General features: G+C 51.5%; 5 protein-coding genes across 5 annotated transcripts; all 5 read right to left on the minus strand.

The window, feature by feature from the left end:
• Positions 1 to 1,528: 1,528 nt before the first annotated feature.
• LOC133765397 (ubiquitin carboxyl-terminal hydrolase 17-like protein 13) lies at positions 1,529 to 3,124 on the minus strand. Its single transcript, XM_062198961.1, has 2 exons — positions 3,100 to 3,124; positions 1,529 to 3,009 (listed from the first exon to the last, which is right to left on the minus strand). Exons 1-2 carry the CDS (start codon positions 3,122 to 3,124, stop codon positions 1,529 to 1,531), a joined length of 1,506 nt encoding a protein of 501 aa, XP_062054945.1.
• A 2,259-nt stretch (positions 3,125 to 5,383) lies between these two features.
• LOC133765398 (ubiquitin carboxyl-terminal hydrolase 17-like protein 13) lies at positions 5,384 to 6,979 on the minus strand. The gene is made up of 2 exons (XM_062198962.1): positions 6,955 to 6,979; positions 5,384 to 6,864 (listed from the first exon to the last, which is right to left on the minus strand). The coding sequence occupies exons 1-2, from the start codon at positions 6,977 to 6,979 to the stop codon at positions 5,384 to 5,386; spliced, it is 1,506 nt and encodes a 501-aa protein (XP_062054946.1).
• A 2,261-nt stretch (positions 6,980 to 9,240) lies between these two features.
• LOC133765399 (ubiquitin carboxyl-terminal hydrolase 17-like protein 13) lies at positions 9,241 to 10,836 on the minus strand. The gene is made up of 2 exons (XM_062198964.1): positions 10,812 to 10,836; positions 9,241 to 10,721 (listed from the first exon to the last, which is right to left on the minus strand). The coding sequence occupies exons 1-2, from the start codon at positions 10,834 to 10,836 to the stop codon at positions 9,241 to 9,243; spliced, it is 1,506 nt and encodes a 501-aa protein (XP_062054948.1).
• Positions 10,837 to 13,097: 2,261 nt separating this feature from the next.
• On the minus strand, positions 13,098 to 14,693 carry LOC133765400 (ubiquitin carboxyl-terminal hydrolase 17-like protein 13). Its single transcript, XM_062198965.1, has 2 exons — positions 14,669 to 14,693; positions 13,098 to 14,578 (listed from the first exon to the last, which is right to left on the minus strand). The coding sequence occupies exons 1-2, from the start codon at positions 14,691 to 14,693 to the stop codon at positions 13,098 to 13,100; spliced, it is 1,506 nt and encodes a 501-aa protein (XP_062054949.1).
• A 2,247-nt stretch (positions 14,694 to 16,940) lies between these two features.
• On the minus strand, positions 16,941 to 18,536 carry LOC133765401 (ubiquitin carboxyl-terminal hydrolase 17-like protein 13). Its single transcript, XM_062198966.1, has 2 exons — positions 18,512 to 18,536; positions 16,941 to 18,421 (listed from the first exon to the last, which is right to left on the minus strand). Exons 1-2 carry the CDS (start codon positions 18,534 to 18,536, stop codon positions 16,941 to 16,943), a joined length of 1,506 nt encoding a protein of 501 aa, XP_062054950.1.
• Positions 18,537 to 20,190: the final 1,654 nt, after the last annotated feature.

The raw sequence follows: 20,190 nt of genomic DNA on the forward strand, positions 1-20,190 counted from the left end.
CTAGGAGCTTGCTCCATGTCTCCCATGCGGGTACAGGTGGCCAAGGGCTTGGGCCATCTTCTCCTGCTATCCAAGGCCATAACAGAGAGCTGGATTGGAAGTGGAGCAGCCGGGTCTCAAACCAGCGCCCATATGGGTTGCCGGCGGCATTTCAGGACAGGGCGTTAACCCACTGCACCACAGCCATGGCCCCTATACTACCTTTCTAAGATTTACATATCAATTTTAAAAGTGCAGTTAATTAGAGGCACTGGGAGGGACGCAAGAAGGGATTAGGAGTGAAAGAGATAGAGATCGAGAGATCGAGAGATCGAGAGAGAGAGAGAGAGAGAGAGAGAGAGAGAGAGATTGTCCTTCCACTGGTTCATTCCCGAAATTGCCACGACAGGCGAGCTGTGCCTATCCACATCCTTGAGCCAGGAGCTTCTTCCAGGTCTCCCCTGTAGGTACAGAGGCCCAAGGTTGTCAGCCACCTTGTCCTGCTTTTCCAGGCCATAACAGAGAGCTGGATCGGAAGTCAAGCAGCTGGCTCTCGAACCAGTGCCCATATGGGATCCCAGCACGGCAGGTGGCAGCTTTACCTGCTATGCCACGGTGCTGGCCCCTCCGTGATGTGTTGATACGTGCTTCCATTTCTGAAATGAAACAAAGAAGAACGCTGGAAAGACTCATCGTTGAAACTAGGTTTCTTTATTGGGTAAACCCTTAGAAAGGCATACTTTAATTTCCTTGTTTTAGGTTTACAGTTTGTAATGGTTTCCTTTATTTCAAACATGGCACACACACACACCCACACACCCACACACTCACAAACACCTGTTTGAAAACACATTTCACAGTTAACTCTCATAATGCAATTCATTAAGGACAGAGGTCCTGTGTGGAGGTTAGTACACTGTGATTTCCGTTGTGAATTTAACAACCACAAACGGTGGCAATTCTGGAGCATTAAGGGCTCCTGTTCAGTAGCATGGGATGACCACACAATGTTGTTGATGCTTAAAGACAACGGTTGATTTCCAGAGGCTCCTAGGAGGTCAAACGAAACTGCCAGGGACTGTGACAACCTGAGGCCATACCTTGTGGTAAGAGAGAGGGCCATGAGGTTCGGTTCGCCCTGGCTATTGACTTCGAGAAATCTGTCACCAGACTTCCATGAGAGGTGATGGAGAGGAAAGCATGAAGCATTGTGGTTTGTAGCCCAACGAGAAGGAGGCCGGTACTCCCCATCTTTCTCAGCGGCATCAGAATGCCTTCATGAAGCACAGAGTTCTGTGCCTGCAATCTCAACAATCGCTTAGTGACACGCGGTAAAGCTCACATCTCTATCCAACCTTGTGGCCTCACACAAAACACAGTGTCTCAGCCCTTGCAAATGCAGGAGACATATCCATTTGGTTCCAACCTAAGATTCCAATTCCCCCTTAGGACAGTTAATAAGGACAAACCCTTTGCACTTGCAACTCCAAACACGGAACTCGTGCACTGTCACCCAACCACATAACCGGGACGTACTCTTTCACTAACATCACCGGAACAGCAACAACAGAGGCCTCTTGGCATGTTTGTTCTTCCTCTTGGGGGGTTTGCTCCTTCCTCCCAGACGAGGGAGGTTGCCAGGATTCATGGCCACCTGCTCAGTGATGTGCCCAGCTGCCCCGTGCAGCAGGGACCTTTCCTGGTCAGGATGATGCTTCCTCATCCCTGCGGCAGATCTTGCCTGGTGAATGACGATCGCATTGCCAGGCAGCGTGGGCTCCACTGTCCTGAGGCTGAGTGCGCTTGTTGGTCGGTTCTGGGCTCGGAGGGATTGCCACTGATCGAAGGTGAATTCCTGAGTTGTTTGCTCCAAGTGCTCCTCGGACTCTGCAGCTTCACTAGGGGAAGGCCTTTCCAGCTCTCCTGGTGTGTGCTGGCCGTGTGTGTTGTCAGCCTCAAAGTCGGATGGTCCCCTGCCTGGAGACACTGTCCCACGTTCTCCTCCAAATCCACTCTTCCGCACATAAAACAGCACGTAGGCCCTTTGATTCAGGACACAAGTGATGTCACAGGCAGTTACCTTAGCGTCATCCATTTTATACCAGTGGCCAGTGCCAGCTTTGACATAGCAGAAGTAGTGTCCTGATTGACACCTGCGGCCAACATGGACGAGAACCGCATAGAGAACATAGTGCAGTGGCCTCCCGTTCTGCTGAGACATGTAAGGTCTCATGTCCAGGCACTCGGGATAGTGCACTTGTCCTCCGAGTTTCTCACCCGTGAAAGCAGAAAACCGTTTCAATACCAAGAGAAGCACGTCGCCAGCCGATTGCAAGGTGAGTGTCTTGGAAGCAGCTGTCTTCTTTAGGCAGGTAGCACAGTGATAGGCGTTTTCTCCATCCAGCTCTTCAGGTTGCACCAAGTGCTGCAAAGCTTGCTCCACACTGTCGGCTGTCTGGATATCCAACGCGATCTCCAGGTAAGGGTCCAAGGTGTCTGAGATGCCTTGGCACTGGAGACATTGGATTTGAGACCTCCAGTGTCCTCCAAATAGCTGCTGGGATGGAGCTTTGTCCTCTTGGGGAGCCACCGCGTTCATGAGCCCAGGCAGACCTGCTGCCTTCAGGACATCCAGAGCAAACATCAGAAATTCGTGGGCGTCTTCCTGCCTGTTTGTGTGAAAGCCAGCAGCCAGCACTTGACAGGGCTGGATCACGTCCCCAGGACTGTGGAGGGCCCCGAGAAAGTGAGTTTCCACGGCACACAGAATGCAGCGATCCGCGCGACGGCAGCTTTGAGAATGCACCTGGGACAGCATATAGTTGGCGAGGGGTGGGGTATACGTGAGACACTGCAGGGCTGCATTCAGGTAGCAGGTGTTGCCCGTATTCTGCAGACCGGCCCCAATGCCATAAGGTCTCTTCCAGCTGCAGCTCAGAGAAGCTCCTCCACTGGCAGCCAGATGGGTCGGCCCCGAAGCCAAATCACTTTGCAGCTGGAGCTCTTTCTGAGGTGAGGCTGGTGATTTCCCTGGGAGACAAACACCACAATGAGCATCATCCCCATCGGAGTTAGAATGTGCAAGTGGGAGTTTGTGCAAGTCATTCAAGTGGAACTCACCTTCCTTGAGAGGTGAAGCAGCCATCATGTCTCCAGGAGCCACTGTCACAAGGCAGCAAGATGCTTCCGTCTCTCAGACTGTCCTCCAAGGTTCACCCGGCCGGTCCTCTCCCCGCACCTTTTCTAGTCCACACTGCACGCCACACCCTGGACCTGCTACAGGACCCACCCATCAGCTTCCAGCCCTTCATGGGATTAGGGGCCTTAGGGTGTGGTCTCACGCCCTGACAGCCTCTGGGCCTTTAGCCACTTGATTACACTACCTGGGGAAGATGCATGTGAAGGATACGGCTTTCATCTGCCTTGTGGGACTTGGTTGCCATGATGTGCTTCTGGGTGCCTTGGAGTTCTTCAAGGAACACAAAGAAGAATGCTGCAGAGACTGATGGCTGAAAGCAGGTTGTTGTGTTTCTTTTTTGGAGCCCTAATAAAGGAACATTTTCACTTTTTTTCGTTTTGCAATTATTTACATATTCTCCAAAGAAGCTTTTGAGGTATGGAATACAACCCTTCCAACCCTTCTCTTCATTCATCTGCCATTCCCCGTCCCATTCTCCACTACGATATATTTTCTTCTTTGTAAATGTGTATTTATTTATTTGAAAGCTAGTGTTACACAGATCGAGGAGAGGCAGAGTGAGAGAGAGACAGAGAGAGAGAGAGAGAGAGAGAGAGAGAGAGAGAGAGAGGGTTCCATCCGATTACTCCCTCCCCAACTGGCCCCAACGGCCAGAGCTGCACCAATGCGGAGCCAGGAGCTAGGAGCTTGCTCCATGTCTCCCATGCGGGTACAGGTGGCCAAGGGCTTGGGCCATCTTCTCCTGCTATCCAAGGCCATAACAGAGAGCTGGATTGGAAGTGGAGCAGCCGGGTCTCAAACCAGCGCCCATATGGGTTGCCGGCGGCATTTCAGGACAGGGCGTTAACCCACTGCACCACAGCCATGGCCCCTATACTACCTTTCTAAGATTTACATATCAATTTTAAAAGTGCAGTTAATTAGAGGCACTGGGAGGGACGCAAGAAGGGATTAGGAGTGAAAGAGATAGAGATCGAGAGATCGAGAGATCGAGAGAGAGAGAGAGAGAGAGAGAGAGAGAGAGATTGTCCTTCCACTGGTTCATTCCCGAAATTGCCACGACAGGCGAGCTGTGCCTATCCACATCCTTGAGCCAGGAGCTTCTTCCAGGTCTCCCCTGTAGGTACAGAGGCCCAAGGTTGTCAGCCACCTTGTCCTGCTTTTCCAGGCCATAACAGAGAGCTGGATCGGAAGTCAAGCAGCTGGCTCTCGAACCAGTGCCCATATGGGATCCCAGCACGGCAGGTGGCAGCTTGACCTGCTATGCCACGGTGCTGGCCCCTCCGTGATGTGTTGATACGTGCTTCCATTTCTGAAATGAAACAAAGAAGAACGCTGGAAAGACTCATCGTTGAAACTAGGTTTCTTTATTGGGTAAACCCTTAGAAAGGCATACTTTAATTTCCTTGTTTTAGGTTTACAGTTTGTAATGGTTTCCTTTATTTCAAACATGGCACACACACACACCCACACACCCACACACTCACAAACACCTGTTTGAAAACACATTTCACAGTTAACTCTCATAATGCAATTCATTAAGGACAGAGGTCCTGTGTGGAGGTTAGTACACTGTGATTTCCGTTGTGAATTTAACAACCACAAACGGTGGCAATTCTGGAGCATTAAGGGCTCCTGTTCAGTAGCATGGGATGACCACACAATGTTGTTGATGCTTAAAGACAACGGTTGATTTCCAGAGGCTCCTAGGAGGTCAAACGAAACTGCCAGGGACTGTGACAACCTGAGGCCATACCTTGTGGTAAGAGAGAGGGCCATGAGGTTCGGTTCGCCCTGGCTATTGACTTCGAGAAATCTGTCACCAGACTTCCATGAGAGGTGATGGAGAGGAAAGCATGAAGCATTGTGGTTTGTAGCCCAACGAGAAGGAGGCCGGTACTCCCCATCTTTCTCAGCGGCATCAGAATGCCTTCATGAAGCACAGAGTTCTGTGCCTGCAATCTCAACAATCGCTTAGTGACACGCGGTAAAGCTCACATCTCTATCCAACCTTGTGGCCTCACACAAAACACAGTGTCTCAGCCCTTGCAAATGCAGGAGACATATCCATTTGGTTCCAACCTAAGATTCCAATTCCCCCTTAGGACAGTTAATAAGGACAAACCCTTTGCACTTGCAACTCCAAACACGGAACTCGTGCACTGTCACCCAACCACATAACCGGGACGTACTCTTTCACTAACATCACCGGAACAGCAACAACAGAGGCCTCTTGGCATGTTTGTTCTTCCTCTTGGGGGGTTTGCTCCTTCCTCCCAGACGAGGGAGGTTGCCAGGATTCATGGCCACCTGCTCAGTGATGTGCCCAGCTGCCCCGTGCAGCAGGGACCTTTCCTGGTCAGGATGGTGCTTCCTCATCCCTGCGGCAGATCTTGCCTGGTGAATGACGATCGCATTGCCAGGCAGCGTGGGCTCCACTGTCCTGAGGCTGAGTGCGCTTGTTGGTCGGTTCTGGGCTCGGAGGGATTGCCACTGATCGAAGGTGAATTCCTGAGTTGTTTGCTCCAAGTGCTCCTCGGACTCTGCAGCTTCACTAGGGGAAGGCCTTTCCAGCTCTCCTGGTGTGTGCTGGCCGTGTGTGTTGTCAGCCTCAAAGTCGGATGGTCCCCTGCCTGGAGACACTGTCCCACGTTCTCCTCCAAATCCACTCTTCCGCACATAAAACAGCACGTAGGCCCTTTGATTCAGGACACAAGTGATGTCACAGGCAGTTACCTTAGCGTCATCCATTTTATACCAGTGGCCAGTGCCAGCTTTGACATAGCAGAAGTAGTGTCCTGATTGACACCTGCGGCCAACATGGACGAGAACCGCATAGAGAACATAGTGCAGTGGCCTCCCGTTCTGCTGAGACATGTAAGGTCTCATGTCCAGGCACTCGGGATAGTGCACTTGTCCTCCGAGTTTCTCACCCGTGAAAGCAGAAAACCGTTTCAATACCAAGAGAAGCACGTCGCCAGCCGATTGCAAGGTGAGTGTCTTGGAAGCAGCTGTCTTCTTTAGGCAGGTAGCACAGTGATAGGCGTTTTCTCCATCCAGCTCTTCAGGTTGCACCAAGTGCTGCAAAGCTTGCTCCACACTGTCGGCTGTCTGGATATCCAACGCGATCTCCAGGTAAGGGTCCAAGGTGTCTGAGATGCCTTGGCACTGGAGACATTGGATTTGAGACCTCCAGTGTCCTCCAAATAGCTGCTGGGATGGAGCTTTGTCCTCTTGGGGAGCCACCCCGTTCATGAGCCCAGGCAGACCTGCTGCCTTCAGGACATCCAGAGCAAACATCAGAAATTCGTGGGCGTCTTCCTGCCTGTTTGTGTGAAAGCCAGCAGCCAGCACTTGACAGGGCTGGATCACGTCCCCAGGACTGTGGAGGGCCCCGAGAAAGTGAGTTTCCACGGCACACAGAATGCAGCGATCCGCGCGACGGCAGCTTTGAGAATGCACCTGGGACAGCATATAGTTGGCGAGGGGTGGGGTATACGTGAGACACTGCAGGGCTGCATTCAGGTAGCAGGTGTTGCCCGTATTCTGCAGACCGGCCCCAATGCCATAAGGTCTCTTCCAGCTGCAGCTCAGAGAAGCTCCTCCACTGGCAGCCAGATGGGTCGGCCCCGAAGCCAAATCACTTTGCAGCTGGAGCTCTTTCTGAGGTGAGGCTGGTGATTTCCCTGGGAGACAAACACCACAATGAGCATCATCCCCATCGGAGTTAGAATGTGCAAGTGGGAGTTTGTGCAAGTCATTCAAGTGGAACTCACCTTCCTTGAGAGGTGAAGCAGCCATCATGTCTCCAGGAGCCACTGTCACAAGGCAGCAAGATGCTTCCGTCTCTCAGACTGTCCTCCAAGGTTCACCCGGCCGGTCCTCTCCCCGCACCTTTTCTAGTCCACACTGCACGCCACACCCTGGACCTGCTACAGGACCCACCCATCAGCTTCCAGCCCTTCATGGGATTAGGGGCCTTAGGGTGTGGTCTCACGCCCTGACAGCCTCTGGGCCTTTAGCCACTTGATTACACTACCTGGGGAAGATGCATGTGAAGGATACGGCTTTCATCTGCCTTGTGGGACTTGGTTGCCATGATGTGCTTCTGGGTGCCTTGGAGTTCTTCAAGGAACACAAAGAAGAATGCTGCAGAGACTGATGGCTGAAAGCAGGTTGTTGTGTTTCTTTTTTGGAGCCCTAATAAAGGAACATTTTCACTTTTTTTCGTTTTGCAATTATTTACATATTCTCCAAAGAAGCTTTTGAGGTATGGAATACAACCCTTCCAACCCTTCTCTTCATTCATCTGCCATTCCCCGTCCCATTCTCCACTACGATATATTTTCTTCTTTGTAAATGTGTATTTATTTATTTGAAAGCTAGTGTTACACAGATCGAGGAGAGGCAGAGTGAGAGAGAGACAGAGAGAGAGAGAGAGAGAGAGAGAGAGAGAGAGAGAGAGAGGGTTCCATCCGATTACTCCCTCCCCAACTGGCCCCAACGGCCAGAGCTGCACCAATGCGGAGCCAGGAGCTAGGAGCTTGCTCCATGTCTCCCATGCGGGTACAGGTGGCCAAGGGCTTGGGCCATCTTCTCCTGCTATCCAAGGCCATAACAGAGAGCTGGATTGGAAGTGGAGCAGCCGGGTCTCAAACCAGCGCCCATATGGGTTGCCGGCGGCATTTCAGGACAGGGCGTTAACCCACTGCACCACAGCCATGGCCCCTATACTACCTTTCTAAGATTTACATATCAATTTTAAAAGTGCAGTTAATTAGAGGCACTGGGAGGGACGCAAGAAGGGATTAGGAGTGAAAGAGATAGAGATCGAGAGATCGAGAGATCGAGAGATCGAGAGAGAGAGAGAGAGAGAGAGAGATTGTCCTTCCACTGGTTCATTCCCGAAATTGCCACGACAGGCGAGCTGTGCCTATCCACATCCTTGAGCCAGGAGCTTCTTCCAGGTCTCCCCTGTAGGTACAGAGGCCCAAGGTTGTCAGCCACCTTGTCCTGCTTTTCCAGGCCATAACAGAGAGCTGGATCGGAAGTCAAGCAGCTGGCTCTCGAACCAGTGCCCATATGGGATCCCAGCACGGCAGGTGGCAGCTTTACCTGCTATGCCACGGTGCTGGCCCCTCCGTGATGTGTTGATACGTGCTTCCATTTCTGAAATGAAACAAAGAAGAACGCTGGAAAGACTCATCGTTGAAACTAGGTTTCTTTATTGGGTAAACCCTTAGAAAGGCATACTTTAATTTCCTTGTTTTAGGTTTACAGTTTGTAATGGTTTCCTTTATTTCAAACATGGCACACACACACACCCACACACCCACACACTCACAAACACCTGTTTGAAAACACATTTCACAGTTAACTCTCATAATGCAATTCATTAAGGACAGAGGTCCTGTGTGGAGGTTAGTACACTGTGATTTCCGTTGTGAATTTAACAACCACAAACGGTGGCAATTCTGGAGCATTAAGGGCTCCTGTTCAGTAGCATGGGATGACCACACAATGTTGTTGATGCTTAAAGACAACGGTTGATTTCCAGAGGCTCCTAGGAGGTCAAACGAAACTGCCAGGGACTGTGACAACCTGAGGCCATACCTTGTGGTAAGAGAGAGGGCCATGAGGTTCGGTTCGCCCTGGCTATTGACTTCGAGAAATCTGTCACCAGACTTCCATGAGAGGTGATGGAGAGGAAAGCATGAAGCATTGTGGTTTGTAGCCCAACGAGAAGGAGGCCGGTACTCCCCATCTTTCTCAGCGGCATCAGAATGCCTTCATGAAGCACAGAGTTCTGTGCCTGCAATCTCAACAATCGCTTAGTGACACGCGGTAAAGCTCACATCTCTATCCAACCTTGTGGCCTCACACAAAACACAGTGTCTCAGCCCTTGCAAATGCAGGAGACATATCCATTTGGTTCCAACCTAAGATTCCAATTCCCCCTTAGGACAGTTAATAAGGACAAACCCTTTGCACTTGCAACTCCAAACACGGAACTCGTGCACTGTCACCCAACCACATAACCGGGACGTACTCTTTCACTAACATCACCGGAACAGCAACAACAGAGGCCTCTTGGCATGTTTGTTCTTCCTCTTGGGGGGTTTGCTCCTTCCTCCCAGACGAGGGAGGTTGCCAGGATTCATGGCCACCTGCTCAGTGATGTGCCCAGCTGCCCCGTGCAGCAGGGACCTTTCCTGGTCAGGATGGTGCTTCCTCATCCCTGCGGCAGATCTTGCCTGGTGAATGACGATCGCATTGCCAGGCAGCGTGGGCTCCACTGTCCTGAGGCTGAGTGCGCTTGTTGGTCGGTTCTGGGCTCGGAGGGATTGCCACTGATCGAAGGTGAATTCCTGAGTTGTTTGCTCCAAGTGCTCCTCGGACTCTGCAGCTTCACTAGGGGAAGGCCTTTCCAGCTCTCCTGGTGTGTGCTGGCCATGTGTGTTGTCAGCCTCAAAGTCGGATGGTCCCCTGCCTGGAGACACTGTCCCACGTTCTCCTCCAAATCCACTCTTCCGCACATAAAACAGCACGTAGGCCCTTTGATTCAGGACACAAGTGATGTCACAGGCAGTTACCTTAGCGTCATCCATTTTATACCAGTGGCCAGTGCCAGCTTTGACATAGCAGAAGTAGTGTCCTGATTGACACCTGCGGCCAACATGGACGAGAACCGCATAGAGAACATAGTGCAGTGGCCTCCCGTTCTGCTGAGACATGTAAGGTCTCATGTCCAGGCACTCGGGATAGTGCACTTGTCCTCCGAGTTTCTCACCCGTGAAAGCAGAAAACCGTTTCAATACCAAGAGAAGCACGTCGCCAGCCGATTGCAAGGTGAGTGTCTTGGAAGCAGCTGTCTTCTTTAGGCAGGTAGCACAGTGATAGGCGTTTTCTCCATCCAGCTCTTCAGGTTGCACCAAGTGCTGCAAAGCTTGCTCCACACTGTCGGCTGTCTGGATATCCAACGCGATCTCCAGGTAAGGGTCCAAGGTGTCTGAGATGCCTTGGCACTGGAGACATTGGATTTGAGACCTCCAGTGTCCTCCAACTAGCTGCTGGGATGGAGCTTTGTCCTCTTGGGGAGCCACCCCGTTCATGAGCCCAGGCAGACCTGCTGCCTTCAGGACATCCAGAGCAAACATCAGAAATTCGTGGGCATCTTCCTGCCTGTTTGTGTGAAAGCCAGCAGCCAGCACTTGACAGGGCTGGATCACGTCCCCAGGACTGTGGAGGGCCCCGAGAAAGTGAGTTTCCACGGCACACAGAATGCAGCGATCCGCGCGACGGCAGCTTTGAGAATGCACCTGGGACAGCATATAGTTGGCGAGGGGTGGGGTATACGTGAGACACTGCAGGGCTGCATTCAGGTAGCAGGTGTTGCCCGTATTCTGCAGACCGGCCCCAATGCCATAAGGTCTCTTCCAGCTGCAGCTCAGAGAAGCTCCTCCACTGGCAGCCAGATGGGTCGGCCCCGAAGCCAAATCACTTTGCAGCTGGAGCTCTTTCTGAGGTGAGGCTGGTGATTTCCCTGGGAGACAAACACCACAATGAGCATCATCCCCATCGGAGTTAGAATGTGCAAGTGGGAGTTTGTGCAAGTCATTCAAGTGGAACTCACCTTGCTTGAGAGGTGAAGCAGCCATCATGTCTCCAGGAGCCACTGTCACAAGGCAGCAAGATGCTTCCGTCTCTCAGACTGTCCTCCAAGGTTCACCCGGCCGGTCCTCTCCCCGCACCTTTTCTAGTCCACACTGCACGCCACACCCTGGACCTGCTACAGGACCCACCCATCAGCTTCCAGCCCTTCATGGGATTAGGGGCCTTAGGGTGTGGTCTCACGCCCTGACAGCCTCTGGGCCTTTAGCCACTTGATTACACTACCTGGGGAAGATGCATGTGAAGGATACGGCTTTCATCTGCCTTGTGGGACTTGGTTGCCATGATGTGCTTCTGGGTGCCTTGGAGTTCTTCAAGGAACACAAAGAAGAATGCTGCAGAGACTGATGGCTGAAAGCAGGTTGTTGTGTTTCTTTTTTGGAGCCCTAATAAAGGAACATTTTCACTTTTTTTCGTTTTGCAATTATTTACATATTCTCCAAAGAAGCTTTTGAGGTATGGAATACAACCCTTCCAACCCTTCTCTTCATTCATCTGCCATTCCCCGTCCCATTCTCCACTACGATATATTTTCTTCTTTGTAAATGTGTATTTATTTATTTGAAAGCTAGTGTTACACAGATCGAGGAGAGGCAGAGTGAGAGAGAGACAGAGAGAGAGAGAGAGAGAGAGAGAGAGAGAGAGAGAGAGGGTTCCATCCGATTACTCCCTCCCCAACTGGCCCCAACGGCCAGAGCTGCACCAATGCGGAGCCAGGAGCTAGGAGCTTGCTCCATGTCTCCCATGCGGGTACAGGTGGCCAAGGGCTTGGGCCATCTTCTCCTGCTATCCAAGGCCATAACAGAGAGCTGGATTGGAAGTGGAGCAGCCGGGTCTCAAACCAGCGCCCATATGGGTTGCCGGCGGCATTTCAGGACAGGGCGTTAACCCACTGCACCACAGCCATGGCCCCTATACTACCTTTCTAAGATTTACATATCAATTTTAAAAGTGCAGTTAATTAGAGGCACTGGGAGGGACGCAAGAAGGGATTAGGAGTGAAAGAGATAGAGATCGAGAGATCGAGAGATCGAGAGATCGAGAGAGAGAGAGAGAGAGAGAGAGAGATTGTCCTTCCACTGGTTCATTCCCGAAATTGCCACGACAGGCGAGCTGTGCCTATCCACATCCTTGAGCCAGGAGCTTCTTCCAGGTCTCCCCTGTAGGTACAGAGGCCCAAGGTTGTCAGCCACCTTGTCCTGCTTTTCCAGGCCATAACAGAGAGCTGGATCGGAAGTCAAGCAGCTGGCTCTCGAACCAGTGCCCATATGGGATCCCAGCACGGCAGGTGGCAGCTTGACCTGCTATGCCACGGTGCTGGCCCCTCCGTGATGTGTTGATACGTGCTTCCATTTCTGAAATGAAACAAAGAAGAACGCTGGAAAGACTCATCGTTGAAACTAGGTTTCTTTATTGGGTAAACCCTTAGAAAGGCATACTTTAATTTCCTTGTTTTAGGTTTACAGTTTGTAATGGTTTCCTTTATTTCAAACATGGCACACACACACACCCACACACCCACACACTCACAAACACCTGTTTGAAAACACATTTCACAGTTAACTCTCATAATGCAATTCATTAAGGACAGAGGTCCTGTGTGGAGGTTAGTACACTGTGATTTCCGTTGTGAATTTAACAACCACAAACGGTGGCAATTCTGGAGCATTAAGGGCTCCTGTTCAGTAGCATGGGATGACCACACAATGTTGTTGATGCTTAAAGACAACGGTTGATTTCCAGAGGCTCCTAGGAGGTCAAACGAAACTGCCAGGGACTGTGACAACCTGAGGCCATACCTTGTGGTAAGAGAGAGGGCCATGAGGTTCGGTTCGCCCTGGCTATTGACTTCGAGAAATCTGTCACCAGACTTCCATGAGAGGTGATGGAGAGGAAAGCATGAAGCATTGTGGTTTGTAGCCCAACGAGAAGGAGGCCGGTACTCCCCATCTTTCTCAGCGGCATCAGAATGCCTTCATGAAGCACAGAGTTCTGTGCCTGCAATCTCAACAATCGCTTAGTGACACGCGGTAAAGCTCACATCTCTATCCAACCTTGTGGCCTCACACAAAACACAGTGTCTCAGCCCTTGCAAATGCAGGAGACATATCCATTTGGTTCCAACCTAAGATTCCAATTCCCCCTTAGGACAGTTAATAAGGACAAACCCTTTGCACTTGCAACTCCAAACACGGAACTCGTGCACTGTCACCCAACCACATAACCGGGACGTACTCTTTCACTAACATCACCGGAACAGCAACAACAGAGGCCTCTTGGCATGTTTGTTCTTCCTCTTGGGGGGTTTGCTCCTTCCTCCCAGACGAGGGAGGTTGCCAGGATTCATGGCCACCTGCTCAGTGATGTGCCCAGCTGCCCCGTGCAGCAGGGACCTTTCCTGGTCAGGATGATGCTTCCTCATCCCTGCGGCAGATCTTGCCTGGTGAATGACGATCGCATTGCCAGGCAGCGTGGGCTCCACTGTCCTGAGGCTGAGTGCGCTTGTTGGTCGGTTCTGGGCTCGGAGGGATTGCCACTGATCGAAGGTGAATTCCTGAGTTGTTTGCTCCAAGTGCTCCTCGGACTCTGCAGCTTCACTAGGGGAAGGCCTTTCCAGCTCTCCTGGTGTGTGCTGGCCGTGTGTGTTGTCAGCCTCAAAGTCGGATGGTCCCCTGCCTGGAGACACTGTCCCACGTTCTCCTCCAAATCCACTCTTCCGCACATAAAACAGCACGTAGGCCCTTTGATTCAGGACACAAGTGATGTCACAGGCAGTTACCTTAGCGTCATCCATTTTATACCAGTGGCCAGTGCCAGCTTTGACATAGCAGAAGTAGTGTCCTGATTGACACCTGCGGCCAACATGGACGAGAACCGCATAGAGAACATAGTGCAGTGGCCTCCCGTTCTGCTGAGACATGTAAGGTCTCATGTCCAGGCACTCGGGATAGTGCACTTGTCCTCCGAGTTTCTCACCCGTGAAAGCAGAAAACCGTTTCAATACCAAGAGAAGCACGTCGCCAGCCGATTGCAAGGTGAGTGTCTTGGAAGCAGCTGTCTTCTTTAGGCAGGTAGCACAGTGATAGGCGTTTTCTCCATCCAGCTCTTCAGGTTGCACCAAGTGCTGCAAAGCTTGCTCCACACTGTCGGCTGTCTGGATATCCAACGCGATCTCCAGGTAAGGGTCCAAGGTGTCTGAGATGCCTTGGCACTGGAGACATTGGATTTGAGACCTCCAGTGTCCTCCAAATAGCTGCTGGGATGGAGCTTTGTCCTCTTGGGGAGCCACCGCGTTCATGAGCCCAGGCAGACCTGCTGCCTTCAGGACATCCAGAGCAAACATCAGAAATTCGTGGGCGTCTTCCTGCCTGTTTGTGTGAAAGCCAGCAGCCAGCACTTGACAGGGCTGGATCACGTCCCCAGGACTGTGGAGGGCCCCGAGAAAGTGAGTTTCCACGGCACACAGAATGCAGCGATCCGCGCGACGGCAGCTTTGAGAATGCACCTGGGACAGCATATAGTTGGCGAGGGGTGGGGTATACGTGAGACACTGCAGGGCTGCATTCAGGTAGCAGGTGTTGCCCGTATTCTGCAGACCGGCCCCAATGCCATAAGGTCTCTTCCAGCTGCAGCTCAGAGAAGCTCCTCCACTGGCAGCCAGATGGGTCGGCCCCGAAGCCAAATCACTTTGCAGCTGGAGCTCTTTCTGAGGTGAGGCTGGTGATTTCCCTGGGAGACAAACACCACAATGAGCATCATCCCCATCGGAGTTAGAATGTGCAAGTGGGAGTTTGTGCAAGTCATTCAAGTGGAACTCACCTTGCTTGAGAGGTGAAGCAGCCATCATGTCTCCAGGAGCCACTGTCACAAGGCAGCAAGATGCTTCCGTCTCTCAGACTGTCCTCCAAGGTTCACCCGGCCGGTCCTCTCCCCGCACCTTTTCTAGTCCACACTGCACGCCACACCCTGGACCTGCTACAGGACCCACCCATCAGCTTCCAGCCCTTCATGGGATTAGGGGCCTTAGGGTGTGGTCTCACGCCCTGACAGCCTCTGGGCCTTTAGCCACTTGATTACACTACCTGGGGAAGATGCATGTGAAGGATACGGCTTTCATCTGCCTTGTGGGACTTGGTTGCCATGATGTGCTTCTGGGTGCCTTGGAGTTCTTCAAGGAACACAAAGAAGAATGCTGCAGAGACTGATGGCTGAAAGCAGGTTGTTGTGTTTCTTTTTTGGAGCCCTAATAAAGGAACATTTTCACTTTTTTTCGTTTTGCAATTATTTACATATTCTCCAAAGAAGCTTTTGAGGTATGGAATACAACCCTTCCAACCCTTCTCTTCATTCATCTGCCATTCCCCGTCCCATTCTCCACTACGATATATTTTCTTCTTTGTAAATGTGTATTTATTTATTTGAAAGCTAGTGTTACACAGATCGAGGAGAGGCAGAGTGAGAGAGAGACAGAGAGAGAGAGAGAGAGAGAGAGAGAGAGAGGGTTCCATCCGATTACTCCCTCCCCAACTGGCCCCAACGGCCAGAGCTGCACCAATGCGGAGCCAGGAGCTAGGAGCTTGCTCCATGTCTCCCATGCGGGTACAGGTGGCCAAGGGCTTGGGCCATCTTCTCCTGCTATCCAAGGCCATAACAGAGAGCTGGATTGGAAGTGGAGCAGCCGGGTCTCAAACCAGCGCCCATATGGGTTGCCGGCGGCATTTCAGGACAGGGCGTTAACCCACTGCACCACAGCCATGGCCCCTATACTACCTTTCTAAGATTTACATATCAATTTTAAAAGTGCAGTTAATTAGAGGCACTGGGAGGGACGCAAGAAGGGATTAGGAGTGAAAGAGATAGAGATCGAGAGATCGAGAGATCGAGAGAGAGAGAGAGAGAGAGAGAGAGAGATTGTCCTTCCACTGGTTCATTCCCGAAATTGCCACGACAGGCGAGCTGTGCCTATCCACATCCTTGAGCCAGGAGCTTCTTCCAGGTCTCCCCTGTAGGTACAGAGGCCCAAGGTTGTCAGCCACCTTGTCCTGCTTTTCCAGGCCATAACAGAGAGCTGGATCGGAAGTCAAGCAGCTGGCTCTCGAACCAGTGCCCATATGGGATCCCAGCACGGCAGGTGGCAGCTTTACCTGCTATGCCACGGTGCTGGCCCCTCCGTGATGTGTTGATACGTGCTTCCATTTCTGAAATGAAACAAAGAAGAACGCTGGAAAGACTCATCGTTGAAACTAGGTTTCTTTATTGGGTAAACCCTTAGAAAGGCATACTTTAATTTCCTTGTTTTAGGTTTACAGTTTGTAATGGTTTCCTTTATTTCAAACATGGCACACCCACACACCCACACACCCACACACTCACAAACACCTGTTTGAAAACACATTTCACAGTTAACTCTCATAATGCAATTCATTAAGGACAGAGGTCCTGTGTGGAGGTTAGTACACTGTGATTTCCGTTGTGAATTTAACAACCACAAACGGTGGCAATTCTGGAGCATTAAGGGCTCCTGTTCAGTAGCATGGGATGACCACACAATGTTGTTGATGCTTAAAGACAACGGTTGATTTCCAGAGGCTCCTAGGAGGTCAAACGAAACTGCCAGGGACTGTGACAACCTGAGGCCATACCTTGTGGTAAGAGAGAGGGCCATGAGGTTCGGTTCGCCCTGGCTATTGACTTCGAGAAATCTGTCACCAGACTTCCATGAGAGGTGGTGGAGAGGAAAGCATGAAGCATTGTGGTTTGTAGCCCAATGAGAAGGAGGCCGGTACTCCCCATCTTTCTCAGCGGCATCAGAATGCCTTCATGAAGCACAGAGTTCTGTGCCTGCAATCTCAACAATCGCTTAGTGACACGCGGTAAAGCTCACATCTCTATCCAACCTTGTGGCCTCACACAAAACACAGTGTCTCAGCCCTTGCAAATGCAGGAGACATATCCATTTGGTTCCAACCTAAGATTCCAATTCCCCCTTAGGACAGTTAATAAGGACAAACCCTTTGCACTTGCAACTCCAAACACGGAACTCGTGCACTGTCACCCAACCACATAACCGGGACGTACTCTTTCACTAACATCACCGGAACAGCAACAACAGAGGCCTCTTGGCATGTTTGTTCTTCCTCTTGGGGGGTTTGCTCCTTCCTCCCAGACGAGGGAGGTTGCCAGGATTCATGGCCACCTGCTCAGCGATGTGCCCAGCTGCCCCGTGCAGCAGGGACCTTTCCTGGTCAGGATGATGCTTCCTCATCCCTGCGGCAGATCTTGCCTGGTGAATGACGATCGCATTGCCAGGCAGCGTGGGCTCCACTGTCCTGAGGCTGAGTGCGCTTGTTGGTCGGTTCTGGGCTCGGAGGGATTGCCACTGATCGAAGGTGAATTCCTGAGTTGTTTGCTCCAAGTGCTCCCCGGACTCTGCAGCTTCACTAGGGGAAGGCCTTTCCAGCTCTCCTGGTGTGTGCTGGCCGTGTGTGTTGTCAGCCTCAAAGTCGGATGGTCCCCTGCCTGGAGACACTGTCCCATGTTCTCCTCCAAATCCACTCTTCCGCACATAAAACAGCACGTAGGCCCTTTGATTCAGGACACAAGTGATGTCACAGGCAGTTACCTTAGCGTCATCCATTTTATACCAGTGGCCAGTGCCAGCTTTGACATAGCAGAAGTAGTGTCCTGATTGACACCTGCGGCCAACATGGACGAGAACCGCATAGAGAACATAGTGCAGTGGCCTCCCGTTCTGCTGAGACATGTAAGGTCTCATGTCCAGGCACTCGGGATAGTGCACTTGTCCTCCGAGTTTCTCACCCGTGAAAGCAGAAAACCGTTTCAATACCAAGAGAAGCACGTCGCCAGCCGATTGCAAGGTGAGTGTCTTGGAAGCAGCTGTCTTCTTTAGGCAGGTAGCACAGTGATAGGCGTTTTCTCCATCCAGCTCTTCAGGTTGCACCAAGTGCTGCAAAGCTTGCTCCACACTGTCGGCTGTCTGGATATCCAACGCGATCTCCAGGTAAGGGTCCAAGGTGTCTGAGATGCCTTGGCACTGGAGACATTGGATTTGAGACCTCCAGTGTCCTCCAAATAGCTGCTGGGATGGAGCTTTGTCCTCTTGGGGAGCCACCCCGTTCATGAGCCCAGGCAGACCTGCTGCCTTCAGGACATCCAGAGCAAACATCAGAAATTCGTGGGCGTCTTCCTGCCTGTTTGTGTGAAAGCCAGCAGCCAGCACTTGACAGGGCTGGATCACGTCCCCAGGACTGTGGAGGGCCCCAAGAAAGTGAGTTTCCACGGCACACAGAATGCAGCGATCCGCGTGACGGCAGCTTTGAGAATGCACCTGGGACAGCATATAGTTGGCGAGGGGTGGGGTGTACGTGAGACACTGCAGGGCTGCATTCAGGTAGCAGGTGTTGCCCGTATTCTGCAGACCGGCCCCAATGCCATAAGGTCTCTTCCAGCTGCAGCTCAGAGAAGCTCCTCCACTGGCAGCCAGATGGGTCGGCCCCGAAGCCAAATCACTTTGCAGCTGGAGCTCTTTCTGAGGTGAGGCTGGTGATTTCCCTGGGAGACAAACACCACAATGAGCATCATCCCCATCGGAGTTAGAATGTGCAAGTGGGAGTTTGTGCAAGTCATTCAAGTGGAACTCACCTTCCTTGAGAGGTGAAGCAGCCATCATGTCTCCAGGAGCCACTGTCACAAGGCAGCAAGATGCTTCCGTCTCTCAGACTGTCCTCCAAGGTTCACCCGGCCGGTCCTCTCCCCGCACCTTTTCTAGTCCACACTGCACGCCACACCCTGGACCTGCTACAGGACCCACCCATCAGCTTCCAGCCCTTCATGGGATTAGGGGCCTTAGGGTGTGGTCTCACGCCCTGACAGCCTCTGGGCCTTTAGCCACTTGATTACACTACCTGGGGAAGATGCATGTGAAGGATACGGCTTTCATCTGCCTTGTGGGACTTGGTTGCCATGATGTGCTTCTGGGTGCCTTGGAGTTCTTCAAGGAACACAAAGAAGAATGCTGCAGAGACTGATGGCTGAAAGCAGGTTGTTGTGTTTCTTTTTTGGAGCCCTAATAAAGGAACATTTTCACTTTTTTTCGTTTTGCAATTATTTACATATTCTCCAAAGAAGCTTTTGAGGTATGGAATACAACCCTTCCAACCCTTCTCTTCATTCATCTGCCATTCCCCGTCCCATTCTCCACTACGATATATTTTCTTCTTTGTAAATGTGTATTTATTTATTTGAAAGCTAGTGTTACACAGATCGAGGAGAGGCAGAGTGAGAGAGAGACAGAGAGAGAGAGAGAGAGAGAGAGAGAGAGAGAGAGAGGGTTCCATCCGATTACTCCGTCCCCAACTGGCCCCAACGGCCAGAGCTGCACCAATGCGGAGCCAGGAGCTAGGAGCTTGCTCCATGTCTCCCATGCGGGTACAGGTGGCCAAGGGCTTGGGCCATCTTCTCCTGCTATCCAAGGCCATAACAGAGAGCTGGATTGGAAGTGGAGCAGCCGGGTCTCAAACCAGCGCCCATATGGGTTGCCGGCGGCATTTCAGGACAGGGCGTTAACCCACTGCACCACAGCCATGGCCCCTATACTACCTTTCTAAGATTTACATATCAATTTGAAAAGTGCAGTTAATTAGAGGCACTGGGAGGGACGCAAGAAGGGATTAGGAGTGAAAGAGATAGAGATCGAGAGATCGAGAGATCGAGAGATCGAGAGAGAGAGAGAGAGAGAGAGAGAGAGAGATTGTCCTTCCACTGGTTCATTCCCGAAATTGCCACGACAGGCGAGCTGTGCCTATCCACATCCTTGAGCCAGGAGCTTCTTCCAGGTCTCCCCTGTAGGTACAGAGGCCCAAGGTTGTCAGCCACCTTGTCCTGCTTTTCCAGGCCATAACAGAGAGCTGGATCGGAAGTCAAGCAGCTGGCTCTCGAACCAGTGCCCATATGGGATCCCAGCACGGCAGGTGGCAGCTTTACCTGCTATGCCACGGTGCTGGCCCCTCCGTGATGTGTTGATACGTGCTTCCATTTCTGAAATGAAACAAAGAAGAACGCTGGAAAGACTCATCGTTGAAACTAGGTTTCTTTATTGGGTAAACCCTTAGAAAGGCATACTTTAATTTCCTTGTTTTAGGTTTACAGTTTGTAATGGTTTCCTTTATTTCAAACATGGCACACACACACACCCACACACCCACACACTCACAAACACCTGTTTGAAAACACATTTCACAGTTAACTCTCATAATGCAATTCATTAAGGACAGAGGTCCTGTGTGGAGGTTAGTACACTGTGATTTCCGTTGTGAATTTAA

The sequence above is a fragment of the Lepus europaeus genome, chromosome 8 (genome assembly GCF_033115175.1).
Source record: "Lepus europaeus isolate LE1 chromosome 8, mLepTim1.pri, whole genome shotgun sequence".
NCBI classification, from domain to species: Eukaryota; Metazoa; Chordata; class Mammalia; order Lagomorpha; family Leporidae; genus Lepus; species Lepus europaeus.